This window comes from Carettochelys insculpta, chromosome 1 (genome assembly GCF_033958435.1).
Source record: "Carettochelys insculpta isolate YL-2023 chromosome 1, ASM3395843v1, whole genome shotgun sequence".
In the NCBI taxonomy this organism is placed as follows: domain Eukaryota; kingdom Metazoa; phylum Chordata; order Testudines; family Carettochelyidae; genus Carettochelys; species Carettochelys insculpta.
This window is the reverse complement of record NC_134137.1, coordinates 259,043,622-259,060,566: the sequence shown is the minus strand read 5'-3', so window position 1 is coordinate 259,060,566 and position 16,945 is coordinate 259,043,622. Positions and strand designations below refer to the sequence as shown.

The 16,945-nt window shown below is 50.3% G+C and overlaps 2 protein-coding genes across 2 annotated transcripts; both read right to left on the bottom strand.

The window, feature by feature from the left end:
• Positions 1-892: 892 nt before the first annotated feature.
• On the bottom strand, positions 893-3,745 carry LOC142015654 (perilipin-3-like). The gene is made up of 6 exons (XM_074999411.1): positions 3,683-3,745; positions 2,884-3,136; positions 2,244-2,440; positions 1,869-1,991; positions 1,181-1,291; positions 893-1,114 (listed from the first exon to the last, which is right to left on the bottom strand). Exons 1-6 carry the CDS (start codon positions 3,743-3,745, stop codon positions 893-895), a joined length of 969 nt encoding a protein of 322 aa, XP_074855512.1.
• Positions 3,746-11,631: 7,886 nt separating this feature from the next.
• LOC142007188 (perilipin-3-like) lies at positions 11,632-15,873 on the bottom strand. The gene is made up of 8 exons (XM_074983748.1): positions 15,811-15,873; positions 15,338-15,533; positions 15,195-15,206; positions 14,268-14,338; positions 13,625-13,877; positions 12,985-13,181; positions 12,625-12,732; positions 11,632-12,030 (listed from the first exon to the last, which is right to left on the bottom strand). The coding sequence occupies exons 1-8, from the start codon at positions 15,871-15,873 to the stop codon at positions 11,632-11,634; spliced, it is 1,299 nt and encodes a 432-aa protein (XP_074839849.1).
• Positions 15,874-16,945: the final 1,072 nt, after the last annotated feature.

Here is a 16,945-nt window from a genome sequence, read left to right as displayed (position 1 = left end):
TAGGTCATCGGGACTCCAAAAAGCCCATGCCATGCTAGAGCTGCTTGTCTTGCACATGCTGGCACTACTCTCCCTCTCCTCTCTCCCCTGCCCCCAACTTTTTTTTTTTTTTTTTTTTTTTTTTTTTTAAAAAAAAAAAAGAGCTGTTCAGAAAGTAGTGAGTGACTCCCGACCCCCAGAGTGGAAGGCACAAAGGTAGGTTCTAGCAGAGCTGCACTGGTTGCCTCCAGCCCTTGCTCACTGAAAAGCTCTGAAGGCAGATCTCCTACGGCCTGATCTCCAAAGCTCAGGAATGATTTGTCCTAAGGAGCTAGTGTTTGCAGCTGAAGAATCCTTCTCCAACTAGCCAGATGCTAAGACTTGTTTGCGATATGTATGCAGAAGCTTGCCTCCATGTCTGTCATGCTTCTGGCTGATGGTTACCACTCAGAAACAAGGATTATAGCAGTGCTTGTACCTCATCCTGCTCTCTACTGCAGACCCTGTGCTCGACGACTCAACAGGACACAAACACCAAGTTCAAATACAATGACATTTTATTGTGGACACTGTAGTATTATCTGAGCAAAGGAGCAGTCACAACACCTGGGCCCTGCTCAGGCAAAGCCATCTGAAGCCTCAGTTAGTCACATTCCTTCCCTCAGATTTAAACAGGTCAACCAAGAAACAAGCGGAGGGGCAGGTCAGCAGCTGGAGTACATTAATACCGCTAGCACTTCTAAATGCTCCCATTCTGGACCTCCCTCAAGTTCCATCTAAACAGAGCCTCCTGGAGAAGAAGAAGAATAAGAAGTCTCTCGTGCATGTGAAGTGAAAGGTGGGGGGACAGCTGGGGGACAAAAAGCAATTCTGCCTTCCTTCTTTGAAATTCAGTCTTCCCAGCTTTAGGTCCTCAGTCAGCCTTAGATGCTGTTGTGACTTCTGCTTCTTTATCCTCATTTTCTTGGCTTGGTGGTTCCACGGAACCTGCAGACCCCTTACTTGAGGGGATGAAGGGACCCACAATCCAGGACAGAGGTGTGTTCTGCATCATGTAAGCCATCAGCTCATCCACATATTCCTGGGCCCTGCTCACCATCTCCCGGCTCTGGGTCAGGAGGCTGCTGGAGAGATCCTGGAAGGAACCAACGCTTGAGAAGGAGGCACGGAGCTCTTCCATGTTGCGATACACCTGCTGCACCTTATCCTGAAGGCTGGTGGGGAGGCCTTGAATGCTGGATACTAGCACCTGGCAGGCATCCTGCAGCTGCTGGAGAATGCTGCGGGACATGGCCAGAGTCTCAGACTCCATCTGGTGGAGAAACAAACCCAAGGTTTACGTTCACCACAGACACACAAAGATGGGACTTGCTGCCACCTCTTCTGGAGATGTCCTCGTGCTGGGAGCTGTGCTGAAAAGGATAGCAGGGACAGAAACCAGGAGCTCTTTCATGGAAAGAGCATTGGCTTGAGCCATTCTTTCCATAGAAAGGGAAGCTATTTGGCTTTTAGGACTCAGGAAGCCTGTATTACCATTGTTTGCAGCCTGTGACACGAAGAGACATGAGCTGCCTGGAACAGAGCTCGATCAGGGGAGAGCTTAGGGATCTCCTTATCAGTTACATGACTCAAGGTTTGAAGGCTATGCTGAGGTTAAGGGAGGGCAACACTTACAGCTACCCTACCAAGAAGGGAAGTGAAGCCCCTTGGACACAGCATTCACGAGTGACCAATTTGAGATGTATTCGAGGAACACTTATGGGCAACCCTGTTTTCCCTCAAGGTAGGAGGTCACCAGGTATCTGTCTGGCTGAGGAGCTCAGCAGCTACCTTGCAAGGCCCAAAACACTTTTCAGCCTCCGAGCAGAAGGGGAAAGCTATGGACATACCCCTGTCTCTTCCACGTCTGTGATCTCACTGCCTTTTGGCTGCTTTTGACTCCAGTTCAGCCACATCTCCTGGAACTTCTCCCGGGCATCTTGGAGCCTCACACCTTCTTTGATGTATTCAATCTAGAAAGGGATTGAATAAATCTCTCAGTTCCTCTAGCTCTACTGCTTGAGGACACAACTTCAACCTGCAGACATTTTATGTTCTATAAGTCTATCACGCCCTGGTCCGCACAGGATGAAGTGGAAGAGTTCCCTGGCCTGAAAGGCAGGGGAGTAGGGCAAAGGAGTCCAAGCCACCACCAACTCTATTTGCCCAGGCACTGGGCTAGAGTTTACTAGTAGACCGCCTCCTGAAGCGGAGCGAGTCCTTACCAGTCCGATGACCTGACGAAGCTGGGACAGAGCCTCATTGATGCTTTGGCTGGTATGGCTCATCTTGTCTAGGGAATAGCGGTAGGCGCGCTGGCGGAGTTTGGCCGACAGGGAACCCAAACGCACAAAGTAGCTGCGATGCTCTGGCGCTTGTGCTGAAGACGCTGGAGTCCCTTCCATGGATTCAGCAAGTTCAGCTGAAGGCAAGAAGAATCTGAGGGTAAGAGCTTGGGAAAGGAGGACAAGCTATACTCAACTGCCCAATGCTACCCCAAATTCTTGGCGGAATAGCCCTTCAAAAAGCCACGAGATCAACCTCTGCCTTTAAGGCGGCTAATAACTGACCCCAAACAAAGAGGGCTAGGACTGTTTCTGCACACTTGACATGGACTCCAAGATGTAGTCCGAATTCATGCCCATAGTACCTTCGAGCACCACCCTTTCCCCCCACTTGCTCACATCATTTTCAATGGGCATGTAGCCAGGAACTCCCTTGGCCAAGCACGTTACACATGAAAATGCTGCCCATCTGTCAGCCAGTGCAGGCTGAGAGGCTTCTCAGTCTTGTCCAGACAAGTTGGGACCAAAGGGAGTGTTACTTTGCTCTTTGAAACCATAGCCCTGTCCTTTGTGTTCTGACCCAGTTCCTCCTCCGTCATGGGAAGGTAGTGATCCAAGAGCTCTTCTGACTTCCCCAGCACTGCTTCCATTCTGCTCATGGCCAGTTGGCCCATTCTGGATTCTGCTACTGTGCTCATGCTGTCCGTCACTGCTGACTTGGTGGCCTTCATCCCATCCTGCACAGCCTCCTTCGTCATGTCTACCACTCTGCTCATGGCCTCCTTGACATCTGTCAGTCTGGAGGAGACCGACTCCTGTGTGTCGGGCACAGCCTGGAGAGAAGGGTCAAGCAAAGCATTACTGACCAGACATTCAGGGCAATAAACCACATTGGCCCAGGGAGTCGAGTCACTAGAGGATGTTTACCACTTGTCCATCTAGACATGAAGAACTCCCTACCTTGCTCGGGTGACCATATTCCTCCCCCACACCCAGCCTTACGGAACATGGCCATTTTACAAGATGCCCTATTGGAGTCTGAATGTGAGTCACAGGCAGCATTCACTAGCGGGAGACTGGTCACCCTCTTCAAGACAGTCTAGGGAGGCAAGGAGGAAAATGAGCAAGTCAGAAGCAAGGCTGGAGCTTGGAGCCACTCATGACTTTTCAACTGTTATCCCCGAGTCAAAAAGATTCTGTAACGGTGCAAGAGGCTACAGAGCTAGCACACCTAACAGCTAGGTCTCACTTGAGAGAGATGAGCCTGATCAGAAAGGTCACTGGACAGGGAGGGGAGAAGTGGTTTTCAATAGGGTAAGCCAGACATCTTGTGTCTCTGTCGTCAACTGAACGAGTGATGCCTAAGAGGCAATACCTACCTGCTGTTCCTCCTCCCCATGCTCCAGGGATGCCATCTTTGTATCCTTGCCATTAGAATCCATAGTGGAATTAGATGTGCCTGAAGAGAGAGAAGCTTACTTTGCAAGTTGTAACCCTTCCCAAGGGAGATACAGCCCATCAAAGGGAAGAAGATGGTTCTATTCCAGACAACGGCCAATAGGTAGCCCCAACAGCTTAACAAGTGGCTGGTATGTAGAACTTACTCTGTAAAAAGCAGTGGAGCCAAGAATTTTACTAGATAGAAAGGAAGAGCATTTTCTTATCTGTCACATAAGAGTCACCAGAAAAAAGTCTCATTTTTATAAACCCTTTGAAGGCTGTAGATTCTATTGGTTCTAAGTTGCTTTTAAGTGCATGAAAAGCCCATGAGTCTGTCACAGGAGAGAAAGGGCTTAAGACCAACTCCTTCACAATATAAGCACAGCACACAGGCACAGCCCAACATTTCTTAGGAGCATAAACAAAAAAACATGACAAAGAAAGAGTAAAAACAAAAAAGAAAGACAGGAAACCCCCTTCAAAACCTTATTCCCAAGCACAACCCCCAACCTACCCCAGGACTCCAAACACTGCCTTACTTTTCTTCCCCTCTGGCAAGATTTTATACACTCCTGGTGATGTCATTATGAGGGAGTGGTGAAATAATGAGGACTGACAGTTTAGGGAGCCAGTGAAAGAAAGCTTCCACTTCCTTGACCAATAAGAGAATGCAAATCCCTTGGGGACTGCAAAGTTTGGGCCTGAGTTCTTCACCATATCTGATTCCAATTATTCCCACGGGTCTTCTGCTGTCGTCCAGCTGAATTCACTGATAGCACTGCTGTCTTGAAACAGTTGCTAGTTCGTATAGGTAAAATGTTCTAAAGAACTTCTGTGACAAAAAGCTATTGACCTTCATTGCAATTGACCATGGGAAAAGAGAGAGAAAAGGGAAAATATTGAAACTGAACTTCTGGCTTTGTTTTGAAAAATCTTGAAAAAAGAAAAAAAATATATAAACCTTCTGTGGTGGTAAGGTTGCAGAGATCCAGATACCTGCCTCCTCTACACGTTGCTCATAGCTTCAAAGTAAACACTGGCCCACTGTAGCAAAGAGTGGCATTCTACTGACACGTATTTTTTTCCAAAGGGTTAGGACACTAGCCTAGGATTTGAGCTGCTGTCAATTCCATCCTCTTTCACAGAGCTTCTGTGTGACCTTGACCAAGTTGCTTAGCTTCTCAGTGCCTCAGTTTCCCCTGGGGGGTGTTTGGGAGGCCCAGTTCTAGGCGTGCCAGGAGGCAACGCCAGCGGCCTTTCAGGCGCGCGAAGGCTCGCTCGACTCCTTGTTGGGCGTGGTTGAGTCGGGCGTTGCAGCGGTCCTGGCTATCAGAGAGGTGGCGTGTATAGGGCCGCGTAAGCCAGGGCTGGAGGGGGTATGCCGCGTCCCCCACAAGGCAGAGGAGTACAGTGGTGGTATCCCCCAGAGGGATCTCCCTGTGGGGGATGTAGGGCCCCGCCTGCAGTCGGTGGCATAGTCCCGAATTCCGGAAAACGCGGGTGTTGTGGGTAGAGCCAGGCCAGCCCACGTAGATGTCCTGGAAGCGGCCACGGCTGTCGACCACGGCCTGAAGGACCACAGAGTGGTAGCCCTTCCGGTTGACGAAGCAGCCACCACTGTGGTCTGGGGCGCGGATGGGGATGTGGGTCCCATCAAGGACTCCAAAGCACTTGGGGAATCCCATGGCGGCAAATGTCTTGACGGCCGCGTGCAGGTCCCCAGCTCGGATGACCCTCTTCAGCACCAGGGCATTGAGTGCATGCACCACCTGTGGGGAGGGAACATGAGTGCCTGTGAGGGTTTGCAGAATGTGACCGCCTTCACCCAGGCCCCTCTCTCCCAGGCCCCTCTCCTCAGCCCCCCTCACCCAGGCCCCCCTTCCCAGCCCCCTTCCCAGGCCCCCCTCCGCAGCAGGGAGTTCAGCCCCAGGCATCCTTACCTCCATGAGGACAGCCCCGACTGTGGCTTTTCCCACTCCAGACAGCTGTCCCATGGAGCAATAGCTGTCTGGAGCGGCCAGCTTCCAGACAGCCACTGCGACCCTCTTCTCGATGGGGAGGGTGCGCCGCATCCGGGTGTCGTGGTGCCTGAGTGCAGGGGTGAGCCACTGGCAGTGCTCCAGGAAGGTCTGCCGGCTCATGCGGAAGGTCCGCAGCCACTGCTCATCATTCCATTCCCCCATAACCAGGTGCTCCCACCACTCGGTGTGGGAGGAGTAGCTCCAGAGTCGGCGGGGCACACGGCGGGGGAGGGTGAGGAGGGCCCGATGGTCGGGGGTGTCTCCTAGTGCTCCTGGGGAGGGCTTGCATTCCAGAAGCTGCTGGGCGGCTGCCTGGGCAGCATCTAGAAGGGCGCCTGTTCCGCGGGAAGTGACTTGTAGGGCTTCCAGCTCCTGCTGCACGTCCATGTCTGCGGGCTCGAGGTCTGCGAGGCTTGTATCACCAACGCAGGGCTGCTCGTGCGGTGCAGGCCGAGTGTGTCTGGGAGGGGCCCTTTAAGGGAGCGGCTTGCAGCTCCCCCGGAAGGGCTAGTGTGCTCTGTGACCCGGTCCGCGGGCTTTCCTGGCCCCTTCTTTCGAAAGAGGGGACTAGTATGTGTGGACGCTCCGCGTTTCCTTCCGGGGCAGCTCTTTTCGGTGTTCTCCGGGGCTACTTCAATGTTGAACGTCGAAGTTGTCAGCCCTGGAGGACGTATAGACGATAACCGTCGAAGTAGCCTACTTCAACGTTGTGTCCCAGTAGAGATGTAGCCCAGGAAAAGGAGGATGGCCAAGGGAGGGGCCTGTGACGGTGGGGCCAACTTCCGTTCCGCCCTCTGATCACGAATCTGAGCAGAGTTCCTCTGGGCATCGTGCACCAGCTCCACTCCAGCCCCTGTTTTTCTTTTTAGTTGTCCCCCGAATTTATTTGGGGCCCATGTATTTTAGTGGATCCTTCCTCTTGAGGAGGACCTTTAAGTCATGGCTGGGCTCTGCCCGCACACTCCCTGGTCCCCGATAGGAGCACGGGGCTCGGTCAGCTCAGATGGGTGGCTCTGGAGGCTCAGGCGGGCAGGCAGGCAGCTGGCACGGGACTTGGCCAGCTGGGGCTGCACCAGGGTCCCACAAGGGGCCAAGAACAACTATTTGAGCTTATTTTTAATTTTAAATATTTTTATATCAAGTTTCTGTGTTCATTTCAAATTCCAAGTTGGATTTTTTTTAAAGCGGGGGCTGGAAGGTGGGAAAGGACAACTGGGGGGACATGAGGGTTTCTCAAAAATCAAAAGGGGAGCGTGGGGCCAAAAAGTTTGGGAACCACCGTTTTAAGGGAAGGGTGTGAGAAAAGAGTGTTTATCCCTCTGTGTCCCCTTCATTGCTCTCCCTCCAGGTTTCAACTGGGAGAGGAAAAAGTGGTGATACAGTCTCAGGCCCTGCTAACAGGCCAAGCTCCGCCTGCGTGAGATGCTCCTGATAGCAGACTGTGCAGGTGTTCGGACCAGGCGCACGCATGCTCTGCTGGGTTCTTTGGGATTAGGTCCCTCCCAGGAGGTTCAGCCGCACCACATGACCACAGAACCATGGCAGCACAATAGCCACATGCCTGGAGCCCAGTCATGTGATTAGGTCAATGTCAGCTGCCATTTCAAAATAAGCTTTTTCTATTTTTTTTTTTTGGTCCAATGGGGCTGCAAGGAAAAGCTTGAAAACATCCATTGAATGCCAGGGATTTGGTGATGGCTGCCTGTGCTGTCACCCAGACTCCAGCAGCGGGCAATGCAGCATCCATAGCAGGAGAGGTAACCGGCTCTTGTTGGCCCTGATGTGCGCCCACCCATTCACCCTCCCTCACTTTAATAGGGAAAAGGCTGGCTGGGCTCAATGGGATCGGTGGCATACGGCCGTTGACCCCCAAAGCTCAGATTGTGGTCGGTGAATGGGAAGAGTTCCCAAATCCCACCCCCCCTCACCAGGAAAATGAGAAGCCGCTCCTAGTGCATTACATAGATCGGTAATCCTTCCTCTCTCTTCTTGCTATTTATCAGCAGCAATGATATAGGATAAACCTAGACTTTTCTATAGCCATCACTTGGCATCATTTAGCTGAATAGGGCACCTCACACCTCCCCGAGCTACTGAGTCAGGGCCTCTGCAGAAGCAGGCAGCTGCTTATGTGTCTGTTTTTAATGCTCTTATGTTTCCAGGTTTTTTTTCCTGATAATATTGCATCATAGTTTTGTCCATGGCAACGTCTCCATGAGCATCAGAAGATCGGACACTCCTGATAATGGAAAAACTCACAGAAATGTTAAGATGTCTGGATGGGACAACCCAGGCTCCCTGGCTGCTTGCTATTGTGGGGTGGGGGCTTCCCAGAATGGGTCCTACAAGTCTTCTTTTGTTCTATAATTGACAAAGCACATGGTTTTCTTTCCTTTTTTTTTTTATGCCAGGTCTGAAGTTTTCTCATAACTCTGAGGCAACCTGAAGATGTGGTTTGAGAGCTGTGTACAGAACGAGGTGTTTCCCCTTCTTGAAAATGTACCTTTTTAATGTGATTCACAATTGGAAAACATCTTGGCTGATGTAGTGCCTTCCTTAACCAGGGACAGGGGCTGCATTTACTTAACACCTAACTTCAGCACGCTAGCTCAAGCCATCTTGTCTCGTACTGTAGCTCGCGGAGCCTAGGTAACAAGTTGACCACCTAATATCATGATGAAGACATTGCCCCTCACTTGCGTTCGGAATGCAGCTGAGTTTACGCTGGGCTTTCTGATATCTGGCATGTCCAGGACTGGACAGGTGCTGGATTGCCAAATTGTCTGGGACCACTGGATGTCACCACCACGTGCTCCTGCCACTTCACCACCCCCACGCTCCTCCTGCTTTTTCACCACCACACATCTCCAGCTTCACCCCTGTAGCGCTCCCCAACTCCAGCTCCCGCACACCCCAGCTCAACTCCACCCCTGGCTCCTCTGCACCCTAACCCACCCCAATCTTAATCCTCCTTTCCCCCTCCCACAGCCCCTACCCAAGCCCCCTGACTCATGCAAACTTTGAGGGACCCAAGGGTTATGGCAAAGGCAACCCATGCATATCTTGGGAGACTACTGCATGCCACACCATCAAATTTTGTAGCATTAGCTCTTTAAATGGGACTATTTTTGCCAGAGGGCAGACCACCAGGATTTCTGGACCACCAGAGGCTGGATCAAGGGAACTTACTGAATTTAGCTCTATGGGTCCAATGTAAACTCAGCCACCATTCCTAGTCAAGTCAGATGTTCATCTGTTCCCTCACAGGAGACAGGTAAGGAACTGGTAATGCTTATTTTTAGTTAAAGATGGGGGGAGAGAGAGAGAGGGGTCAGGTTAATAGTAGAGATGCTATTAAGGGCAGGTTACGCATGCACCACAAATTTTGCAAGGTTCATCGATCTCTGGGCTAGCCTCCTTTGGCTGGCACAGCTGTCATTTTGGGATTCCATGCTCCTAAAAGCGTCAGCGGTAGGGGTGCTTGAGCCTTGCTGCTTTCTTACCCAGCCCCATTTCACTCCCTCCCCTGAGCACACTCCAGTCTTGTTCCTCCCACTTCCTGCAGGCCACTGAACACTGAGCTGAAGCAGGGAGGAAAGCTGCTCTCTTTCTTACTGCACAAAACCTAATGCCCCTGCCCTGCTTCCTTCCCTGTCGCTAGAGGCTCACGCCCCCCTAGCTCTCTCCCTCTCCCGTACTTTGCTCACCTTTACCAGGCTGGATACTGGGGCAGTAGGACATGAGCTGCAGGAAAGCGCTCCCACTAAGGTCAGAAATTAAGGGTTCAGGGAATGGAAAAGGGCTCTGGGCTGAGGCACAGGGGTGTGGTATAGGGAGGAATAGAGGTGGGGGCTCAGGTAGGGGACTCCCAACCCCACTAATTACACTTCCCTGAAGAGGCTGCAAGGACCCTGTGGCCTGTAAGCCTGAGTAGGCTGTATGCTGCCTGCCTCTCCACCCAGAAGCACTGGCCCTGGAGCTTCCCTTGGTTGCTCTTCCTGGCCCACGGGAGTTTTGGGGAATGGGCAAGTGTACAGAGGCCCCTGTGCCTAGGGCCACAGGCCTGCTGCTGCCTTCCAGGAGCCATTTAGAGCTAGGTAGAGCCTGTTGCCGCTGGGAGACCCCGCTCTACATTTCAACAGCTGACCATAAGTGTAATGGTCCCTTTTGGATCAAATGGTTGATGAAGTAGCAGCCAAGCACTAAGTTCAGTATACCCCCAGCACCCTTTGTCTGTGAGCACTGCAGCCCCCCTCCAACTAGGGCACATGCACATCTAGCAGTAGAAGTAGCCGTTCCCCACATAGCGTATTTCAGCAAAATGCTTGTCTGTCTTTCTCCTCATTGCCTTCACTAGACATTCACACTGACCTTAGCCCTTAGGCTTCTGCAAATACCAGTTCATTTATCCATCTGAAGCAGGCACTGTTTAGGAGATTCCCCACGTTCAATTCAGAATGGTCAAGGTTGGCACGTGTGGGTTCTCTTTTTTTTTTTTTTAAATTAAGAAAGCTCTAAATTAAAAGCCAGCCCCCCCTGCACTAACAGGGTTTAGGCACTAAGTCACTACTACTACTACTACTACTACTACTACGTAGATTAGTCATTGCTCCCCAAGAACTCTCCAGCAAAGCATCACTTTACCCACATGCAGACACTTGCAAATGGGACCACTCTCAATGGTGCCCTCATTCAAATGTGGAGATCTGTGCCCTCATGCTTACCTTCCACAGATGCACTACCCCTGCCCAGCCTGTCTCCTCTATAATCACTGCTGTATCATCAATAACTAAAGCTCCTATGGCATCTGTGCTATTCCATAAATTAGAAATAAACTAACCCCCATACTGGAGCATAAGATTTCCCACACCTTCTAATACCAGTGGAAAATTGAGTACTGTGATCCAAGAACCTGCACCCGTGTGTTAACATTGCCTGTCATCTTTACTGTTTACATATACAGCTGGGGTGGGGCTACCTATGCAGCTTTGATGTGGACGGCTTTAGGACATCGCGACTCCAAAAAGCCCATGCCATGCTAGAGCTGCTTGTATTGCACATGCTGGCAATACTCTCCCTCTCCTCTCTACCCTGCCCCCAACTGATTTTTAAAAAAAGAGCTATTCAGAAAATAGTGAGTGAGTGACTCCCCACCCCCAGAGTGGAAGGCACAAAGGTAGTTTCTAGCAGAGCTGCACTGGTTGCCTCCAGCCCTTGCTCACTGAAAAGCTCTGAAGGCAGATCTCCTACGGCCTGATCTCCGAAGCTCAGGAATGATTTGTCCTAAGGAGCTAGTGGTTGCAGCTGAAGAATCCTTCTCCAACTAGCAAGATGCTAAGACTTGTTTGCGATATGTATGCAGAAGCTTGCCTCCACGTGTGTCATGCTTCTGGCTGATCATTACCACTCAGAAACAAGGATTAGAGCAGGATGAGTTACAAGCACTGCTCTTCTGCAGACCCTGTGCTCGACGACTCAACAGGACACAAACACCAAGTTCAAATACAATGACATTTTATTGTGGACACTGTAGTATTATCTGAGCAAAGGAGCAGTCACAACACCTGGGCCCTGCTCAGGCAAAGCCATCTGAAGCCTCAGTCAGTCACATTCCTTCCCTCAGATTTAAACAGGTCAACCAAGAAACAAGCGGAGGGGCAGGTCAACAGCTGGCATACATTAATACCACTAGCACTTCTAAATGCTCCCATTCTGTACCTCCCTCAAGTTCCATCTAAACAGAGCCTCCTGGAGAAGAAGAAGAAGTCGTCTCTCGTGCATGTGAAGTCAGAGTTGGGTGGACAGCTGGGGGACAAAAAGAATTCTGCCTTCCTTCTTTGAAATTCAGTGTTCCCAGCTTTAGTTCCTCAGTCAGCCTTTGATGCTGTTGCGACTTCTCCTTCTTTATCCTCATTTTCTTGGCTTGGTGGTTCCATGGAACCTGCAGACCCCTTACCTGAGGGGATGAAGGGACCCACAATCCAGGACAGAGGTGCGTTCTGCATCATGTAAGCCATCAGCTCATCCACATATTCCTGGGCCCTGCTCACCATCTCCCGGCTCTGGGTCAGGAGGCTGCTGGAGAGATCCTGGAAGGAACCAACGCTTGAGAAGGAGGCATGGAGCTCTTCCATGTTGCGATACACCTGCTGCACCTTATCCTGAAGGCTGGTGGGGAGGCCTTGAATGCTGGATACTAGCACCTGGCAGGCATCCTGCAGCTGCTGGAGAATGCTGCGGGACATGGCCAGAGTCTCGGACTCCATCTGGTGGAGAAACAAACCCAAGGTTTACGTTCACCACAGACACACAAAGATGGGACTTGCTGCTACCTCTTCTGGAGATTTCCTCATGCTGGAAGCTGTGCTGAAAAAGGATAGCAGGGACAGAAACCAGGAGCTCTTTCATGGAAAGAGCGTTGGCTTTAGCCATTCTTTCCATAGAAAGGGAAGCTATTTGGCTTTTAGGACTCACGAAGCCTGTATTACCATTGTTTGCAGCCTGTGACACTAAGACATAAGCTGCATGGAACAGAGTTCGATGAGGGAGAGCCTAGGGATCTCCTTATCAGTTACATGACTCAAGGTTTGAAGGCTATGCTGAGGTTAAGGGAGGGCAACACTTACAGCTACCCTACCAAGAAGGGAAGTGAAGCCCCTTGGACACAGCATTCACGAGTGACCAATTTGAGATGTATTCGAGGAACACTTATGGGCAACCCTGTTTTCCCCTCAAGGTAGGAGGTCACCAGGTATCTGTCGTCTGGTTGAGGAGCTCAGCAGCTACCTTGCAAGGCCCAAAACACTTTTCAGCCTCCGAGCAGAAGGGCAAAGCTATGGACATATCCTTGTCTCTTCCACGTCTGTGATCTCACTGCCTTTTGGCTGCTTTTGACTCCAGTTCAGCCACATCTCCTGGAACTTCTCCCGGGCATCTTGGAGCCCCACACCTTCTTTGATGTATTCAATCTAGAAAGGGATTGAATTAATATCTCAGTTCCTCTAGCTCTACTGCTTGAGGACACAACTTCAACCTGCAGACATTTTATGTTCTATAAGCCTATCACGCCCTGGTCCACACAAGATGAAGTGGAAGAGTTCCCTGGCCTGAAAGGCAGGGGAGTAGGGCAAAGGAGTCCAAGCCACCAGCAACTCTATTTGCCCAGGCACTGGGCTAGAGTTTACTAGTAGACCGCCTCCTGAAGCGGAGCAAGTCCTTACCAGTCCGATGACCTGACGAAGCTGGGACAGAGCCTCATTGATGCTTTGGCTGGTATGCCTCATCTTGTCTAGGGAATAGCGGTAGGCGCGCTGGCGGAGTTTGGCCGACAGGGAACCCAAACGCACAAAGTAGCTGCGATGCTCCGGTGCTTGTGCTGAAGACGCTGGAGTCCCTTCCATGGATTCAGCAAGTTCAGCTGAAGGCAAGAAGAATCTGAGGGTAAGAGCTTGGGAAAGGAGGACAAGCTATACTCAACTGCCCAATGCTACCCCAAATTCTTGGTGGAATAGCCCTTCAAAAAGCCACGAGACCAACCTCTGCCTTTAAGGTGGCTAATAACTGACCCCAAACAAAGAGGGCTAGGACTGTTTCTGCACACTTGAAATGGACTCCAAGAAGTAGTCCGAATTCATGCCCATAGTACCTTCGAGCAGCACCCTTTCCCCCCACTTGCTCACATCATTTTCAATGGGCATGTAGCCAGGAACTCCCTTGGCCAAGAACGTTACACATGAAAATGCTGCCCATCTGTCAGCCAGTGCAGGCTGATAGGCTTCTCAGTCTTGTCCAGACAAGTTGGGACCAAAGGGAGTGTTACTTTGCTCTTTGAACCCATAGCCCTGTCCTTTGTGTTCTGACCCAGTTCCTCCTCTGTCATGGGAAGGTAGTGATCCAAGAGCTCTTCTGACTTCCCCAGCACTGCTTCCATTCTGCTCATGGCCAGTTGGCCCATTCTGGATTCTGCTACTGTGCTCATGCTGTCCGTCACTGCTGACTTGGTGGCCTTCAGCCCATCCTGCACAGCCTCCTTCGTCCTGTCTACCACTCTGCTCATGGCCTCCTTGACATCTGTCAGTCTGGAGGAGACCGACTCCTGTGTGTCAGGCACAGCCTGGAGAGAAGGGTCAAGCAAGACATTACTGACCAGACATTCAGGGCAATGAACCACATTGGCCCAGGGAGTCGAGTCACTAGAGGATGTTTACCACTTGTCCATCTAGACATTAAGAACTCCCTACCTTGCTAGGGTGACCCTATTCCTCCCCCACACCCAGCCTTACGGAACACGGCCATTTTACAAGATGCCCTATTGGAGTCTGAATGTGAGTGAACTGCCTCGAGTCCTGGCCCGAGGTCAGGAATTGTCCCTTGTTCAGCCCAAGAGGTCGTCAACTCTTCAGTAGAAGATCTGCAGCTTGCTATCAGGCCTTAGACACCTGCCTCCACCTTAAGTGGCGTTCGTAAAATATTGCTCAACATGTCATTGTGGGGACAGACTTACCATCTCAGCAGTCTGCTGAGGAGTTGGTAGAGTCTCCTCCACCTTCTCTACTTCAGCAACAGCCTTAGTCCCTGTTGAGACACAGCATATTTCCATCTGGTTTTTTGGGTTTTGCCACTGCATGAGGTAGAGCATCTGGCTCATCTCTAATGACACCCCTTGGTCTTCCAAGCATTCAGGCTGCCATAGAGTGAATGCAAGCGTCGGTGTACGGCAACTATGACACCATCTAGAGCCTCACTGGGCATGGGGAAGGAAGGGACAAGCCCCTCATTTACTTAGTGCAAACACCTTGTGGGAGAGGGTCTCTCTCCTGCAGGTTAGGGTTTCCTTCCACTTACCCAGGCAAGATTGTTACCACTAGCAGCAGAATGTTCCTGCGCCCCCTTGCTTACTGCACAATTCTTAACCCTCTACTTCCCAGGCTCCTTCTTCATGCAAGAGGTTTTTTTGGGTTTGTATGCAGTAGAGCTGGACTACATGGAAGGATTTCACTCCACATAGTCTTACAGCTTGTAGGATTTTGACCTCATCTTAGTAGCTGTCTGGTACCTTTTGAAGGGCATTCACAAAGCCTCAACTGCAACAGTCGGTTAATTGTTTCCTTCATGCGGATGACATAGCTGGTCACATCAGGCAATAGCTCAACAAGCAGCTCAGAGCCATTTTTAAACTCTTGGCAGTTTTGTTGGCCCACAGGTACTAAGTAGAGGAGGCTGAAACAGCCTGACTGAAAGAGGTTAGAGCATCCCTTGTTGTACAGGGATCCGCTCATTTTGCAGTTGGATCTCCTGCAAAGATTATTGCTCTTGAAAGAAAGTTAGCTGAGCCGGAATCTTTACTTCCTGGCCACAATGAAGGCAACTGCAGGTTCAGCAACAGTCAGTGTCAACAAACCCCTTCCTTATCCTCTAGGTGGATATTTACATCCCTGGGCTTCTGTACCTTTCTACACTACCATCATGCCCACCTCTAATATTGCAGGCCTACATTTCTTAAGCACCTATGGTCAAGTTGTCACACACACACACACACACACACACACACAGCTCTGCAGAGACTTCACTCACCCTGAGGTTCAAATACAGGGGGAACTGACTCGGGGCTGCCGACTGCAACGTTGGTTATGGATGTCGCTCCCTTCTCTGCCAGGTCACACAGAGACTTGACGTAGGGATGGCTCTCCTTGGTGGAGGCATAGGCAGTTGCAGCCAAGTCACAGGCAGCATTCACTAGCGGTAGACTGGTCACCCTCTTCAAGGCAGTCTAGGGAGGCAAGGAGGAAAATGAGCAAGTCAGAAGCAAGGCTGGAGCTTGGAGCCACTCATTACTTTTCAACTGTTATCCCCGAGTCAAAAGGATTCTGTAACGGTGCAAGAGGCTACAGAGCTAGCACACCTAACAGCTATGTCTCACTTGACAGAGATGAGCCTGATCAGAAAGGTCACTGGACAGGGAGGGGAGAAGTGGTTTTAAATAGGGTAAGCCAGACATCTTTTGTCTTTGTCAACTGAACCAGTGATGCCTAAGAGGCAATACCTACCTGCTGTTCCTCCTCCCCATGCTCCAGGGATGCCATCTTTGTATCCTTGCCATTAGAATCCATAGTGGAATTAGATATGCCTGAAGAGAGAGAAGCTTACTTTGCAAGTTGTAACCCTTCCTAAGGGAGCTACAGCCCTTCAAAGGGAACAAGATGGTTCTACTCCAGAAAATGGCCAATTGGTAGCCCCAGCAGCTTAACAAGTGGCTGGTATCTAGAACTTACTCTGTAAAAAGCAGTGGAGCCAAAAATTTTACTATATAGATAACAAAGTGCTCCTCCTTTCTGTCACATAAGAGTCACCAGAAAAAAAAGAGGTCTCATTTTTATAAGCCCTTTGAAGGCTGTAGATTCTATTGGTTCTAAGTTGCTTTTAAGTGTATGAAAAGCACATGAGTCTGTCACAGGAGAGAAAGGGCTTAAGACCAACTCCTTCACAATATAAGCACAGCACACAGCCAAACATTTCTTAGGAGCATAAACAAAAACACATGACCAAGGAAGGGTAAAAACAAAAAAGAAAGACAGGAAACCCCCTTCAAAACCTTATTCCCAAGCACAACCCCCAACCTACCCCAGAACTCCAAACACTGCCTTACTTTTCTTCCCCTCTGGCAAGATTTTATACACTCCTGGTGATGTCATTATGAGGGAGTGGTGAAATAATGAGGACTGACAGTTTAGGGAGCCAGTGAAAGAAAGCTTCCACTTCCTTGACCAATAAGAGAATGCAAATCCCTTGGGGACTGCAAAGTTTGGGCCTGAGTTCTTCACCATATGTGATTCCAATTATTCCCCCGGGTCTTCTGCTGTCGTCCAGCTGATTTCATTGATACCACTGCTGTCTTGAAACAGTTGCTAGTTAGTATAGATCAAATGTTCTAAAGAACTTCTGTGACAAAAAGCTATTGACCTTCATTGCAATTGACCATGGGAAAAGAGAGAGACAAGGGAAAATATTGAAACTGAACTTCTGACTTTGTTTTGAAAAATCTCGAAAAAAGAAAAAAATATATAAACCTTCTCTGGTGGTAAGGTTGCAGAGATCCAGATGCCTGCTTCCTCTGCACGTTGCTCATAGCTTGAAAGTGAAAACTGGCCCACTCTAGCAAAGAGTGGCATTCTACAGACATGT

Excerpts from the sequence above, each read along its gene's own strand:
- LOC142015654 (XM_074999411.1), bottom strand. The coding sequence starts at position 3,745 with ATGGATTCTAATGGCAAGGATACAAAGATGGCATCCCTGGAGCATGGG. Across the intron at positions 2,441-2,883 it reads CATGACGGAGGAGGAACTGG|CTGAACTTGCTGAATCCATG; the intron begins GTCAGAACACAA and ends TCTTGCCTTCAG. Across the intron at positions 1,115-1,180 it reads CCACCAGCCTTCAGGATAAG|GATCTCTCCAGCAGCCTCCT; the intron begins GTGCAGCAGGTG and ends GGTTCCTTCCAG.
- LOC142007188 (XM_074983748.1), bottom strand. The coding sequence starts at position 15,873 with ATGGATTCTAATGGCAAGGATACAAAGATGGCATCCCTGGAGCATGGG. Across the intron at positions 15,534-15,810 it reads ATGGGGAGGAGGAACAGCAG|ACTGCCTTGAAGAGGGTGAC; the intron begins GTAGGTATTGCC and ends TTGCCTCCCTAG. Across the intron at positions 13,182-13,624 it reads CATGACAGAGGAGGAACTGG|CTGAACTTGCTGAATCCATG; the intron begins GTCAGAACACAA and ends TCTTGCCTTCAG.